This window comes from Tarenaya hassleriana, unplaced genomic scaffold (genome assembly GCF_000463585.1).
Source record: "Tarenaya hassleriana unplaced genomic scaffold, ASM46358v1 Cleome28, whole genome shotgun sequence".
NCBI lineage: Eukaryota > Viridiplantae > Streptophyta > Magnoliopsida > Brassicales > Cleomaceae > Tarenaya > Tarenaya hassleriana.
The window spans coordinates 1,079,860-1,094,666 of NW_010966021.1; the positions used below are offsets into that span (position 1 = coordinate 1,079,860).

Here is a 14,807-nt window from a genome sequence, read left to right on the forward strand (position 1 = left end):
GGAGGGGGGGGGGGGGGGGGGGGGATTTTGGGGACCGAAATGGCGCGCTGATTGAAGAGATTTTGCTTGACAAAAGAAACTTGAAATTGTAAAGCCCTTACCCTTATTTCAAAAAAAAAAAAAATTATAGCAGTGTTTTAAAATTTTAATTAGTTTTTTTTTCTCAAAAATATATTTTAAATAATTAAATAAAACGAATTTAGGTGTGGAAATTTTAATCAAAGGAAGGAGAAAGTGCCTCTATAGTTTTTCATATGTGAATCCATCCATTCATTCACGATAATTATGTTTGCTATATTTTACAAATTACAATTGTATAAGAATTTTGGTGAATCGTCAATAACAGTTATCTACAATAATATTAATTGCTGTTTTTATATGAAATGAATACAAAAATTTATTTCACCAGAATAAAAAATGACACGAGATAGAGAATATAATATATGCTCATGCAAACAAGGTAGATCCATACTCTCCACTCCATTTAATATAAATATATACTGACTTGCAAATCGTAACCTAAAGTCCACACGGGGTCACGGGCTACATTCAAGTTATTATCACGATATATAAATTCAATTTTTGGCAAGGCTTGCTTGTAAACCGTATCTTGATATAAATTAGGCGCGAGAACCAAAAATAATTTATGTCAAACTTATATAAATGATTGATTTTCACATAATCCGTATAAATTGTTAAATTATTAAAAACCGAAATCAATTTAATAGATTTGTCCAAAAAAAAAATTTGTTGTTGAAAAAATGAAATTCAGTACGCTTAATAATTATACAAAATCGAAATTATTAGAGGAAACGTTAAACTTTGAAGATATTTTTTGTGTTCTTTTTTTTAAAATTAACATATTATTTACGATGATATTAATTTTTTTATTCATATCAACCAATATCGCGTTTGTATAGATTTGCAAAAGAAAACAACGTGTAGATCTGGAATATAATATTTACGAAACTGTAAAATTTTAATTCGAATTTTTTGGAACTATAGTTTAAAATGTGTACATGTTAAAAATATCTGTTTTTAGCCAATGAAATATCATTATTAATTGTTTCATTAGGTTTCTCGCTAATCTTGACTTAACATATAATATTAGAGCTTGTAAGTTGTAACGAAGGACAGGCATTGGTATTTTTGCTTTTAAAGACCATTAAAATTCATCAAAAAACCACTTACCAACTTTAAAAGCCACTAGAATAAAAAAGGAAAAGAGAAATAACTGAATGCATTATATAAATTAATTTATGTTTACATATAGTAACGTCATAAATCGTACTAAAATAATTTATTATATATTCACTTTAAAATAGTTTATCTATAAATTTTTTTTTTCTGAAAAAAGTTTCTTAAATCAATTTGGTAATTGGTTATAGATTTTTTTGTTTAAGATAGCATAGATATTTTTAAAATTAGCATAGATATTTTTTAAATTAGCAATAAACAACAAGGAATGTAGAAATATAATTATATAATAATAAGGCTTTAGAAACAGATCCAAACACGACAAGTAACATCAAACTTTTTTTTTCTCTTTATATAAATCAAACTTTAATAACAACAAAATGTGAAAGGAACGCGTCTCTGGTAAATTAGCTCTCATTTCTCAACACCTCACAACAAAAACAGGAGAAAATTACTTTATTATCCCCAAATTACAGAAACCATTGAGGACAATTCCGTCAATTTACAAAAACAAAAGACACCAAAAAAAGGAAAGTCACCGAATCCGGCTTCCAAAGCGTCTGCTCTCTCTCTCTCGATATATAATCATCACCTTCCTTCGCCATGTGAACTTTGTCTCTTCTCTTTTCACATCGAATCTTCGAAACGTACTGGGAAGGATGAGATTTCTAGTACCAGTGACTATCGTGTTGCTAATCTGTGTTAATGTTGCTGCATCTGATTACGTCAGACCTAAACCTCGTAAGAACTTGGAGTTTCCATGGGATCGCAAGCCTTCTTCTCAACCGCAGCAGGTGAAATTCAACTTCTGGGTCATGGATTTGATGCGTTTCTTGTTACTGGGTTCTTTCAAGTTTCTGTTTTTATGGTCTGATGTTCTGATAGATTCCCTCGGGAAAATTACATTTGGGGTGATACTTCTCTGGTAAATCTCAGTTGTTTGTTTGTTGCTTTGCTTCTGGTGTTTTTTCAATCGCTTCATTTGACTGGCGCCGTGAATTTCTACATCATGCGGTGACGTGTGTCTCGATTCCGGCGAAGTCTTGTACTGAAAAAGTTCAGCTTCTGGGTCATGAATCATGATGTTTGGATTTCATCCGTTTCTTGACACTGGATGCTGTAAGATTTCTGTTTTTCTAATGATCTGATATTCGTCTTTCTTGGGGGAGCACTTTCTGTTTGTTCCTCGGGAAAGTTGCATGTGTGGTGATGCTTCTCTGGCAAATCTCTGGATTCCCTACTCTAATTAAGCTTCTGGGTCCTGGATTTTGTCATGGAATTCTGGATTTGAACCGCTGCTTGACATTGGGTGCTATAAAATTTCTGTTCTCTTTATGGCCTGATCTTTGTTTTTCTTTACAAGCAGTTTCTGTTTGTTTCTCGGGAAAGTTCTATTTTGGGTATCTCGGGAAAGTTCCATTTTGGGCAATACTTTTGCAGCCAATTCTCCGCCAAATGCATTGCTTTTGAAGCCTTTTTTTTGGTGTGTTTAATTGTTGTTCCAAGTGTATGATACTATGATTTTAAAGAGATCATTCATGTTTGTTTTAAATTCCTTTGGCCCTTGATTCTTACAATGTATACTGCAGGTGCATGTCTCATTGGCTGGGGATAAGCATATGCGAGTGACATGGGTCACTAGTGATAAATCTTCGCCTTCCATGGTAGGGTATGGAACATCAGCAGGGCGATACGATTATATGGCTCAAGGAGACAGCACTTCATACAGCTATGTATTGTATAAATCGGGGAAGATACATCATACAGTCATTGGGCCACTGGAACCAAACACTGTATATTTTTACCGTTGTGGGGGAGAAGGGCCTGAGTTCCAGCTGAAAACGCCTCCAGCTCAGTTCCCGATCACTTTTGCAGTGGCTGGGGATCTGGGGCAAACCGGTTGGACCAAGTCAACTCTAGATCATATTGATAAGTGCAAATATGAGGTGAATCTTCTTCCCGGGGATCTTTCATATGCCGACTATATGCAGCATAAATGGGACACCTTTGGAGAGCTGGTTCAGCCTCTAGCGAGTGCTAGGCCATGGATGGTGACACAAGGAAATCATGAAAAAGAGAGTATTCCCTTTCTAATGGATGAATTTGTGTCTTACAACTCAAGGTGGAAGATGCCTTATGAGGAGAGTGGATCAAGTTCGAATCTTTACTACTCTTTTGAGGTTGCTGGTGTCCATGTGATCATGCTTGGCTCATACACGGATAACGACCCAGGCTCGGATCAATATAATTGGTTAAAGGTGAGAATTCTTCTATCACCATTGACTTGTCAGGAGTAGGATCCCATCCATGATTTGTCCATAGAAGAGATTCTTACATCATTCCCTTTTCATGTTTTCCTGTTTGAATTGGAAGAACGTTGTCAATAACTGTCTTATCCTAACAATATTTTGCAGTCCTATGATCAGATTCTGCTATATTTGACAAGTAAATTCGTTATTTTGGATGTCATGTAGGCTGATCTCGCGAAGGTGGACCGGGAAAGGACTCCATGGCTAATAGTCCTTTTCCATGTGCCATGGTATAACAGTAACGAAGCTCATCAACATGAAGGTGATGATATGATGGCTTCAATGGAGCCTCTGCTTTATGCTAGTGGTGTGGATATTGTATTTACCGGTCATGTCCATGCTTATGAACGAACGGTGCGTAGAAAAAACCTTCATTTGCTTCTATCTATCTTCGTGTTTCATGTGATATTAACATTGATTTTTCGACTTGGGTTTCACTGGTTTGACAGAAACGTGTAAACAATGGTAAATCAGACCCGTGTGGCGCTGTACACATAACTATAGGAGATGGAGGGAACAGAGAAGGACTTGCTCGCAAGTAATTCCTAAAAATCGATTTCATTTCTTCACGTCGTTCTTTCTTCGTTCTTCGTATCCTCGTTTACACACAAACCCTGTTTTTGCGAAAAGCCTTGACCCATAGTATAATGACCGGGTTACTTAACTAAACTTGCGGGTTTTGAGTGTTGTTGTTTATATAAAGGAGGCGACAGTTTTTACAGCTCGGGTGAATATGATCGTAATTTTTGCAGGTATAAAGATCCACAGCCTGAGTGGTCAGTGTTCCGGGAAGCAAGCTTCGGACATGGTGAGTTTCAGATAGTGAACTCAAGCCATTCTCTGTGGACATGGCACAGGAACGACGATGACGAGCCAGTTAGATCGGATCAGGTCTGGATTACCTCTTTGATGAGTTCTGGCTGCAGGGTCGAGAAAAGGCACGATGAACTTCGGAAAAGACTCATGGGACCTTGAAAATCACCGTTGTGGGAACCTGCAGTAATAGAGTTCTGTATGTGTGTGTATATATGTATGAGAGATCTACACAACATGGTTATGTATTACAAGTAGTTGTTGTACTTTGCTTCTGAAGCACAGACACTGCTGTTGTTGTTGTCTACGTTTTGCCATTGGATTTCAAAAGAGTATTTCTAATCCAATCTTGATGGAAACTTTAGTGTTTTGCTGAGATTTAAGATTTTATGAAAGACTTCTTGTATCTTAGCATGAATATTGTTTAAGAAAATATGGTATTAAAAAGTTTCTTATAATGAACAAAATTAAGTTGTTTTTGGTTTAATTCATTAATTTTTTTTTGAAAAGTTAAAATGATATTATTTTGACTGTTTTGTATGGTTTGGATATTTGAATTTAAAATATAAAAAAATCTGTATGAGAGTTTCAAAATTTGAAGAGTTAAATGTGGAATTGCATGAATTTTGGATATTATACATAAATAAATATATATATATAAATATATATATTTGCAGTGTGTGATTAAAATGTAACCAATCTGTTTAGGTAAACAAATAATCATGGGCCGCGAGTGGAGCCGAAGTGGGTAGTTGTCAGCCGTTGACGAAGCGAGCCTTTTCCACGCGCTCACCACGCTCACCATCATCATCATCTTCAAACGATTTAGGATCAACACAAATACCTGTGACTTTCTTCATCAATCCGCGAAAACCCAGTTTCCATTTTCCCGAGAAATTCATACCCATTCCGACAAAATGCACGATTTCTGCTTCACGATCCCGTACGGGATGCTCCTCGTCGGCGGAGGTGTTTTCGGGTACTTGAGGAGAGGGAGCACCGTATCTCTCGCCGGAGGTGTTGGAACCGGATTCTTGCTCATCCTCGCTGGGTATCTCAGCCTCAAGGCCTTCGAGAAGAAGAAGAATTCGGCTCTCGCCCTGATTATCGAGACAGGTTTTGTGATGATTTCTTTTTCCCATTTTTTAATCCGATTGTCTCTGGCTCTCTGCTGCGTTTTAACGATCTCAATTTTTTTTAGATTTCGTTTAAACTTGAGCCATGTTTAGTTCGATCGTAGTTTTCGTTCGTGTATCCATAGGAAATCGAGATCAACTTTGTCCTGGTTGCTACATCGATAATCCAAAGCGAGAGCTTTTGACACAAATCTTCCCTGTGTTTGTGTTAGAAATGATTCGTAGAGTTAATATCAGAAGCTAAGTTGTTTGTGTTAGAAATGATTCGTAGAGTTAATATCAGAAGCTAAGTTGTTGGCTTTTGGGGAGAAAATGGTTGGATATGGATCATTGATCTATTGGGCTTTGTTTATGATTCATGGTTCTTGTCAGAAACTTGTTTCTTCATGTTCATGCTAGGTTATTGCTTGCAAGTTGAAAGGCCAAGTTATATTGATGCCCAGATCTTATTGGATTGGTTGATAGGCCAAGTTATAACTCCATCCGTGTTGAAGATGAAGTTATGAACATTTTTCTTGTGTTTGGATCTTAGATTATAGTGATATTTCAGTGGCTTGCTATGGTATCACCTTTGTTCCTACATAAAGTTTGTCTTTCTCGAAACGGTACTCTGTTGCTTTCAACAAATGCAAAGGGTTGTTGCCATAGGTGATTAATGATAATTGCTAGCTAATGGCTGAAAGGTGCTGTTTTATTTGATTTTCGTAAAGACCGTGTCAGTGTGTCTGTAGACTAGATTCTTAGAACTTAGATGTTGTCATCATCGGTTGAAAACTTGTGCACTCTTTTGTTTTCTTCCCTTTGTGGATCTTCGTTAGCTACTTTATTCACCTGAATGTCTCGTGTTCAGTATGTGCTGCCGCTCTTACTTTAATCATGGGACAACGTTTCATGCTAACTCAAAAGATTATGCCGGCTGCCGTGGTTGCTGGGATCAGGTAATACACTATGTATTACGTTCTTCCATTTTATAGTTACGTCGATATAGGCTATATAGGCTGTGAGTGTTAAAATAACCCAAAACAAACCATCTGTTTGTGTTTGATGCCCTTACAGTGCTCTCATGACCGGGTTTTACGTTTACAAAATTGCGACTGGCGGCAATCACATTCCATCGAAAGCTGAATAATGGGTTCTTTACTCGGGTTTCTGTGGATGTATACGACAAGTCTTTGTTGATGGGATGGTTATATGATACTTTCTTGATTTTTTTTATCAGAAATCTTCAATGTGTAGACAATACTGTTGTGGTTATGCTTTGAAACAAGTGCTTGATTTTGCGTTTCTGAGAAGTCAGTTATCTGTTTGAGAAGCACTCTCTATCCATTGGCAATGGATCATAAGATAAAATATGTACACTAAAGTAATATTCCTTTTTGAAAACACAAGTTGGCGTCCCGTTTTCAAAAGCGAAACTATTCTCACAGTTTAGGAAATGAATGCAATCAGTGTTTTTCCAAAAGAAAGAGGAGCTTTCTAATAAAAGAAAAAGTTGCAGTAGTAGACTGAAACCGTGTTAATGCAAGGGTTTTCCAAACTAAGCATGAAGTGTTTTCTGTGGGGCAGCTTCATGAGCAACCCACCAATAATATACCAAACTTCTTTGTAACATTGATTCACTAATCTCTGTAGAAGCTCTCAGCAAAATCTCTCTGACAGATCAAGCTGAAGGAAATCAATGGTGACAATGGCTTGTTCTGCTGCTGCAGTCCTCCTGTTTCTGATCCATTTCTTCACTCTACAGACAACTTCTTCAAGTTCGTGGTTGACACTGAACGGTCAGACACAGAAGAGTTTCAGTTGTTGAACATGGATCTTGATGTTATAATCTTGTCTGTTTTTAACCATTTTGATCCTAAATTTGTCACAGGAGAGCCTCCAGTGGTCATTGCAAGAGGTGGGTTCTCTGGCATGTTCCCGGATTCCTCTATAGTGGCATATGATTCGGCAACAGTGACAAGTACACCAAACGTAACGTTGTGGTGTGATCTGCAGCTTGCAAAAGATGATATCGGGTTTTGTTTCCCTCATCTAAGTTTTGAAAATGGGTCTAACATCGAATATGTATTTCCCGGTCAGAAGAAGTCTTACATCGTCAATGGTGTTCCTTCAAAAGGCTGGTTTCCCGTTGATTACACAATAGATGAACTCTTTACTCTGACATGTAAGTTGAACGTTCTCTCTAAATTTGCTAGGTTTGGTTCAGTATCTTGTTTGTTGCAGGTGGAAAAAGGCATTGTTTCCTTGTATCCATTCGTATGCCATGGCTGAAAAGTTTTTTTTTAGAGTGAAGTTTTCTCGTTCCGTGCTTCGGTGGATCACTAATTCAATGCATGCCCGACCCTTTCTAGTCCTGTGATCTGAATTTTCTGAAACTAAGGCTGTTTAACAGTTTTATCTCGACTTTTTCTTGTTTACTGAAAAGTCGTTCTGCATATATCGCCGAATTTTATCTTTCAGCATTGCACAATGTTACAAACAACTGTCACAAGTGAGATTTTTTTCTTACTGGAACAGTGACCCAAGATATTTATTCAAGACCACCGATTTTTGATGACATTTACAGCATCGCAACTGTCGAAGAGGTAGCCAACGCAAGCTCAAGCCTCTGGTTAAACATTCAGGTAATCTCTAGTGTCATTTCTCCCGGTTTTTGAACAAGAGCAGTGTCATTTCTTCTTCTTCTTCTTCTTCTTCTTCTTCTTCTTCTTCTTCTTCTTCTTCTTCTTCTACGTGCATCTTCTCGGTCCTGTTTAAGCTAACCTTTTGAGTTCCAACACTTTTTTCAGCACACTGCTTTCTACTCACAACACAATTTGAGTATGAGAAACTATGTTCTGTCTGTGTCAAAACATGTAGCTGTAAGCTACATATCATCCCCAGAGATCAGTTTCTTGCAGTCCATCAAGAAGAATTTCGCACGGCGCATGACAAAGCTCATATTCCGGTTTTTAGAGCAAGACGAGATCGAGCCCTCAAGCAACCTTACCTATGGCCATCTTATGAAAAACCTCAGTTACATAAGAACATTTTCTTCAGGGATTCTTGTTCCAAAGTCTTTCATATGGCCTGTAGATGCGGAGTTTTACCTTCTACCCCACACTTCGCTTGTCACCGACGCTCATAAAGAGGGTATAGAAGTTTTTGCCTCAGAGTTTGCCAATGATGTCTTATTTGCCTATAACTACAGCTACGATCCATTGGCTGAGTATTTATCTTTCATCGACAATGGAAATTTCTCTGTTGATGGCATCTTATCAGATTATCCAATCACTCCCTATCAAGCCATCAGTAAGACAAAACTCCTCCGCTATCGCTTTTTGTCTTGTTCTTGTATAGACATTCAGAAGCTAGAAAAATTGACATTCCTGTCTGAATCTTTGTTGTCTTGATCCACAGATTGTTTTTGCCACTTGAACACTGATGCAAAACAACGAGGTACATTGGCTGGCTTATTTGGCGGTACAAAAAATTCATATAAATTGACATTCTGATTAACCCGTTTTGCATGCAGGGGAGTTTTCTATCATTTCCATGAATGGAGCGAGTGGAGACTACCCCGGTTGTACAGACCTGGCATATCAGAAAGCTGTAAATGACGGAGTTGACATCCTTGATTGCAATGTCCAGATATCAAAGGACCAGGTCCTCTTTTGCTTGAGCTCGATAAATCTTCTCAACAGTACAGACGTTGCTCAAACAAGCTTTAGAAATCTTTCGGTTTTAGCTCCAGAGATTCAGAAGGAAAGTGGAATCTACACATTTAGCCTGCCAATGTCTCAGATACGCACTTTGAAGCGTAAGTCCATCTAAAACTCGATGAATTCCGCTGGTTCGTGAACACTTTTTTGGAGACTATATCTTAAACTGGTTTTGTTTCCCTCAATGCAGCCGCGATTTCGAATCCTTATATGTGGACCAAGTTATTCAGAAATCCAAGAAACAGAAATGCTGGAAGGTTTCTTATATTATCCGAATTCCTCTCTCTTGCAAAGAATTACAGTTCTCTTTCAGGCATCATTATAAGAGTCGAGGTGAGTGATCTTGAGAATGTTATGAATACCGACATAACTTTGCGTTACGTCCAAATTATCTGAACAATAACGTTTGTTATTTTTTCAGAACGCAGCGTATTTGGCGGAGCATCAAGGACTTGGCATTGTCGATACTGTATTGGACGAGTTGAGGAAATCAAGTCAGAAAAACCAGACAGGTCCAAGAATACTGATCATGTCCAGTGATATCTCTGTCCTAAGGAAGTTCAAGGAGGCTACAAATCATGAGCTGGTCTATGAAGTTGACAGAAACATCCGTACTATTTCCGACTCAGCTGTCCGAGACATCAAGAAGTATGCAAGCTCTATCGTTATCAGTAAAAGATCGGTATACCACCAAATGAGCTACGGCTTTATCACGAGGGCAACGCCTGTTGTTAAGATGCTCAAATCGCATAAGCTACGTGTCTACGTTGAGACATTTAGCAATGAGTTCGTGTCCCAAGCTCAGGATTTTTTCTCTGACACGACAGTGGAGATAAACTCGTTCGTCAATGAGATGGGCATCGATGGCCTCATCACCGACTTCCCGGCAACTGCTGCAAGATTCAGAAGTAAAGTCTCCCTTTTCTGTCTCTTCTCTGATAGAATATATACAGAAAGTTTCATTTTTACTTGAGTAAATCTGATTAAAAATATTTCATTGATGTCGTGGTAGGGAAACGATGTGATATGAGTCTGGTCCCAACTGGAAGGGAGAAATTGTTGGATTTGGCGAATGAAAAGAGTCTGCCACCAGCCCAGGCTCCATACCCTTCACTGAAGGAATCTGATATCGACGAGCCACCGTTGCCAGACGTGATTCAGCCGTCTGCTCCGGTGGATGTGAAGGCACATGCCAAAGCTATATGCTTTTCGTTTTCTGTTGCTTTGGCTATGCTTTTGAGCTCTTTTATGTGACATCTTCGCACAATCCTTCATATGGGTTTAGTTCGTTTGTGTATTTTGTAACAAGATTGATGACCCTTGTGAGCGAATCATCAAACTTCTATAACAAAACATTCAATCTCTGCAAAGTTGGAATGATTCTACTGGGAGATTGTGATTTATGCCTAACCGAGTTCTAGAAAGCGTATATACATGGAAATATGCAAGACACTTCCTTCTTTGATTTGACAAAACAAGTTAAAACCGAGCAGAAACTCCTCCTCTGCTCTGTTTTCTGGTTATCCATTCTCGTATCTCCGCCAAATTCTTCTTCAGCTCCAACACTTGCATCTCGAGCTCCAGTCCTGGCACCTCTACCGAATGCTTATTCGGTCCGTAACATCCATCGATATCCGCATGTTCTGTGGCAATACTAACTACCATTCCATCACCAAAATCATCTTCTCTCTCGACACCATTATCCAACAGCTCATTAGAATTTGTCAGATTATCAATCTGTTCACTGCATTTCTTTGTTTCTCTGGTTCCAAACCCATTTCCCTCAGCACCATTTCCTTCATTGCTCTCCATCTTTGATTCATCAGATGGGTTCTCCATCATTATCTTCTTTTCTTTACCTACAGCTTCATCATGTTCCTCGCCTTTTTGCCTCATTTCAGGCGGTTCATTGTCCACTGATATCGCCTTTTGAGGAGGGTCGAAAGAGTAGTTCTCCTCCATGTGCTTCGTCCTTTTGGCAACTGGTTCATCTGCATGTCCTCCTCTTTCTTCAACATCACAAGGCTTCCTGCAATATTTGATTATTTGGGCGATGGTAGGGTTGTCAATGTCGTCTTCTGCGCTCTCTGACAAAACCCGATTCTGACAGTAACCACTAGAACTTGGTTCCACCCCATCAGCTGTGTCCATGCTCAAAGACTCGTCCTTGTTTCTATTGGATCTCAAAATTTCAGCAGCTGCAATTCTATTCTTTCTGAACTTGTGTTTCTTACTCCGTTTGCCTTTTGAGACAAAGCCTGGAGGAACAAAACCACGGTTTTCCAACTCCTTCTGAAACACAAAACTTAGAGGCAGTTCTTTGGCAGATTCATGGTCACCTGTGTTACATGCTATAAAAGTTTCGGATAATTCTGTCCATGTCGCTGAAGAACCGTGACATTCTGGCGATTTCTTAAACCACTCTAAGTATCTTGCAGTAACAAGAGGTGTGGAATGGCGTGAAGGAATGTATAACTTCAAACCATTCATAGGCCTGTTGTAGTAATCACATGATGCCCATTGCACCGACTCGCTCTGATTAGCGTGACCAGGAAGATCTTGATCAATCCCAAACTGCAAAGCCACCCTATTTGGATGGTAATTCTCTACACAATTTATCCCGAAAAGCTGAGACACTCTCAAACACTGAGCAAACGATACAAATTCATCATCAAGATTGGGATTGATCTGAACCCACGTCCCTTCTTCTGCATAAAACCGTGGAAAGTTCCAGTTTTTCACTCTCTTAGTGTATGGCCGCCAATCGAAACTTTCAGTCCCCGAGTTAGCCAGACGCTGCTTCACATTCACCGATTTGTGTTTCAGATGGTGCCACCGAGCCAATCTAGGCTCACCCTTTCTCAACTTCCTGGGTTTAGGCCTCAGTTTGCTGAACCTCTCCCATGACCAAACCTGAACTAGGCTAAACAATGAGGACAGGACGAGTTTCGATTTAGACAAAGAACGAATATGATTCTTTAACGAATCCAAATCTTGGTACAGGCCTGCAAGAACAGCAGGAGCAAGAGCAATCCTGGTACCTCTGGCAAGATGAATCGCAATTGGGATAACGTCTTTGGTAAATTTACAATGACGAGATGGGAAAACGAAGTTGGAAAGCCACGAGACAAGAAAAGCTTCATGCTCAAGCTCAATCTCATCACTATTGTTCATGAATCTTGATAGCCAAGACACCTGATTCACATGCCCTCTACCTTTGGTGATCTCCAACCAGACCTTGTCAAGCTTCTTCTTTGTCTCTCTCTTTTCTGAGCTCTCGAGAGGAGCGAAAACAGGAGAACCCAAAACAGAGAAACCTAGAAGGATCATCACATCTTCAAGTGTTACAGTTGCTTCACCAAAGGAGAAAATGAATGTCTTGGTTTCAGGACACCATTTCTCAGCAACAGCGAGAATCAGATCTCTGTTTCTATGGATTCTATAGGTTGAAGCCATGATTGCGCAAAAAATTCCAGCTTTTTCCCAAGTGGGTTTATGCAGAGCAGCCATTTTTTCAACCCACAACATGAATTCCTCGTTCGCTAACTTCCATCCCGCGAAAGAGACCCTAAAAGGCAAAAGCTTTACGTCTAACGGTGGAGAGATAGCTTCACATGGCAGCTCAGGAGCAGGGTCATCAATGGCGGTAACAAAGGGTTTTAGGAAATAGGCTTTTCTCAGAATAGGGTTTTTCTCAGATTGAAGAACCATGAACTCTTCTCTCTCTTCGACAAGATCATCAGATGACGATTTCTCCATAATCTCAAAAGACAGAAAGCAAAATCAAAGTGATCAAACTACAGTTGTTCTTCTTTGAAACCTAGAAATGCCATTCATAAACCTCAGAGCCTTTTCCCTTAGTCTTCAAATTATTTCCTTCTCCTCAAGCTTTGATCTTTCAGTAAAAAGCTTCCATCTTTCTCAGATCGCCTTGTTGCATCTGCGTATAGACAATTTTCTTAAACAAAACAAATTAAATTTCATAAAAAAAAAGGGCTGCTTTTTTCGTGTTTTGATCGCTGACGTGTGAGGAAGTTTAAAAGACGAAAAAGATGGCGCAGGTTCGGGAAGACAGCGAGACGAATTAGCATGAGGTTATGAAGATACATTCTATTTTAAAAAATAAAAATGGATAATAAATTTATTAGATAAAAAAAAACATTCCTACCTTAACTTCCATAAAAATTCATATTTTCCTCTACATAATGTAATTTTTAAGTTATTTCCATTTTTTGTTGGTTACAAAACTATATATATATTAGATGGTATTGAGAGTCAAGCTATTCTATTCTCTAGGATAAAATTTTCCAAACCATTTTGAATTAAAAAAAACGATTGTGTATAAAAAAAATTTAATTCATTTGAACCAGAGACAAAACATTAGAATAGATGGAAAAACGAAAATTAAAAATTATATATTTTAATAAAAAAAACAAATTTAAATAGGGTTTTCGACAACACCAAAACGAATGTATATAATTTTTTAAAAAATTTAAAAATCCAATCCAAAAATAATTGAATTGAAAAATGCGGCTAAAACAAGATATCGATTAGATTGGATGATTTTTTTTAGGGGTGGTCATTTCGGATTTCGGTTCGGATTCAGTTCGGTTATATTTAGGTTCGGTTATTTCGGTTATAGAAAAACTATAACCATTCGATTTTTACATAAATTCCGGTTTGGTTCGATTCGGTTCGGTTATTTTTCAGTTCGGTTTCAGAAAAAAAAACTCATTTTTTTTCAAAGAAATCGTCGGTTTTTTCAGTTATTTTTTTATTCGGTTCGGCTCGTTTCGATTTCGATTTTTTTCAGGTTTAAGAAAATCATAACCATTCGGTTTTGATATCGGATTTGATTCGGATACGGTTATATCTTATTCGGTTCAGACTCAATTATTCGGTTAATAATCGAAATGACTACCTAATTTTTCTTTTCAAAAGTTGGGAGGATAAGACTTTCGGCCACAGAATTTTTTTAAAAAAAAAGGAAAAAGTAAAAAATGTAAGAAAATCTCATTTTTGGTCAACATATGTTTGGACAATGAGAACCCTGAACTGTCCTAAACCTAATTTAGGCGTTTTGACCTCCTCTCATCTGCGTTGACCCTCTTACCATGGATTCCCAAACATTTACTCCTTCGAAATGTTTTTTTAAAGACACAAAAAAAAACATACACACATTCTCTGTAACCATTTTTTTTTTGTTCCTATTTTTTTTCCTTCTTTTTTTTCTTTTGGTTTTCTCCAAAAAACCAGAAGCTTTCCTCGTTTTCTCAGCAAATCCATTTAGCCATCATCACAATCATCTCTGTTCAAAAGATTTATGATCCATAGAGATCATTTGTATATATATATATAGAAATGAAATTGCGTTATTGCTTTACATGCTGCATGTCGGAGAGGCAATTCAGCAGAAGATCTTCAAGGCAAAGCATCAAGGACTACATTGACAATAAGAACAATATAACTTCCTTTGCCAACATCTCTTTCAAAACAGGTTTTTCTTTTAACATAGATTCAGTTTCGAATCGAGTTTAGTAAAGTTGCAGCCTTTATTCGAAAAAGTTTCAGACTTTGATGATTGATTATTCGGTATGTGGATTCGGATATGCGATGAAACCGCAGATAGTAGTAGGCGACGATACATATCG

At 38.0% G+C, this 14,807-nt stretch overlaps 5 protein-coding genes across 6 annotated transcripts in view; 4 read left to right on the forward strand and 1 right to left on the reverse strand.

Moving 5' to 3' along the window:
* The first annotated feature begins 1,755 nt into the window (after positions 1–1,755).
* On the forward strand, positions 1,756–4,695 carry LOC104817872 (purple acid phosphatase 18). Of its 2 annotated transcripts, none has more exons than XM_010547233.2 (5): positions 1,756–1,991; positions 2,787–3,455; positions 3,672–3,860; positions 3,956–4,044; positions 4,259–4,695. In XM_010547233.2, the coding sequence occupies exons 1-5, from the start codon at positions 1,857–1,859 to the stop codon at positions 4,479–4,481; spliced, it is 1,305 nt and encodes a 434-aa protein (XP_010545535.1). In that variant the 5' UTR covers positions 1,756–1,856; the 3' UTR covers positions 4,482–4,695. The 2 variants fall into 2 exon arrangements, with proteins under 2 accessions (XP_010545535.1, XP_010545536.1); XM_010547234.2 differs by lacking the exon at positions 1,756–1,991 and adding an exon at positions 2,029–2,316.
* Positions 4,696–5,053: 358 nt separating this feature from the next.
* Positions 5,054–6,747, forward strand: LOC104817873 (protein FATTY ACID EXPORT 6). Its single transcript, XM_010547235.1, has 3 exons — positions 5,054–5,435; positions 6,306–6,393; positions 6,512–6,747. Exons 1-3 carry the CDS (start codon positions 5,237–5,239, stop codon positions 6,582–6,584), a joined length of 360 nt encoding a protein of 119 aa, XP_010545537.1. The 5' UTR covers positions 5,054–5,236; the 3' UTR covers positions 6,585–6,747.
* A 126-nt stretch (positions 6,748–6,873) lies between these two features.
* On the forward strand, positions 6,874–10,543 carry LOC104817875 (glycerophosphodiester phosphodiesterase GDPDL5). Its single transcript, XM_010547237.2, has 9 exons — positions 6,874–7,233; positions 7,326–7,619; positions 7,973–8,079; positions 8,245–8,746; positions 8,855–8,893; positions 8,970–9,254; positions 9,347–9,489; positions 9,578–10,064; positions 10,169–10,543. The coding sequence occupies exons 1-9, from the start codon at positions 7,134–7,136 to the stop codon at positions 10,408–10,410; spliced, it is 2,199 nt and encodes a 732-aa protein (XP_010545539.1). The 5' UTR covers positions 6,874–7,133; the 3' UTR covers positions 10,411–10,543.
* LOC104817874 lies at positions 10,528–13,167 on the reverse strand. Its single transcript, XM_010547236.1, has one exon. The coding sequence runs from the start codon at positions 12,913–12,915 to the stop codon at positions 10,636–10,638; it is 2,280 nt and encodes a 759-aa protein (XP_010545538.1). The 5' UTR covers positions 12,916–13,167; the 3' UTR covers positions 10,528–10,635.
* A 1,169-nt stretch (positions 13,168–14,336) lies between these two features.
* Positions 14,337–14,807, forward strand: part of LOC104817877 (serine/threonine-protein kinase PBS1) — a 2,855-nt gene continuing 2,384 nt past the window's right edge. Inside the window, exons 1-2 of the mRNA XM_010547238.1 lie at positions 14,337–14,653; positions 14,782–14,801. Coding sequence (XP_010545540.1) covers positions 14,518–14,653; positions 14,782–14,801 — 156 coding nt within the window. The 5' untranslated portion in view covers positions 14,337–14,517. The remainder of the gene's footprint in view (positions 14,654–14,781; positions 14,802–14,807) is intronic.

Bases quoted from the DNA above. Each gene is read 5' to 3' on its own strand.
- LOC104817872 (XM_010547233.2), top strand. From the start codon at position 1,857: ATGAGATTTCTAGTACCAGTGACTATCGTGTTGCTAATCTGTGTTAAT. The intron at 3,456-3,671 runs GTGAGAATTCTT...GATGTCATGTAG, and splicing joins ATCAATATAATTGGTTAAAG to GCTGATCTCGCGAAGGTGGA. The intron at 3,861-3,955 runs GTGCGTAGAAAA...CTGGTTTGACAG, and splicing joins TCCATGCTTATGAACGAACG to AAACGTGTAAACAATGGTAA.
- LOC104817873 (XM_010547235.1), top strand. From the start codon at position 5,237: ATGCACGATTTCTGCTTCACGATCCCGTACGGGATGCTCCTCGTCGGC. The intron at 5,436-6,305 runs GTTTTGTGATGA...TCTCGTGTTCAG, and splicing joins CGCCCTGATTATCGAGACAG to TATGTGCTGCCGCTCTTACT. The intron at 6,394-6,511 runs GTAATACACTAT...ATGCCCTTACAG, and splicing joins GCCGTGGTTGCTGGGATCAG to TGCTCTCATGACCGGGTTTT.
- LOC104817875 (XM_010547237.2), top strand. From the start codon at position 7,134: ATGGTGACAATGGCTTGTTCTGCTGCTGCAGTCCTCCTGTTTCTGATC. The intron at 8,747-8,854 runs GTAAGACAAAAC...CTTGATCCACAG, and splicing joins CACTCCCTATCAAGCCATCA to ATTGTTTTTGCCACTTGAAC. The intron at 8,894-8,969 runs GTACATTGGCTG...TTTTGCATGCAG, and splicing joins CACTGATGCAAAACAACGAG to GGGAGTTTTCTATCATTTCC.
- LOC104817874 (XM_010547236.1), bottom strand. From the start codon at position 12,915: ATGGAGAAATCGTCATCTGATGATCTTGTCGAAGAGAGAGAAGAGTTC.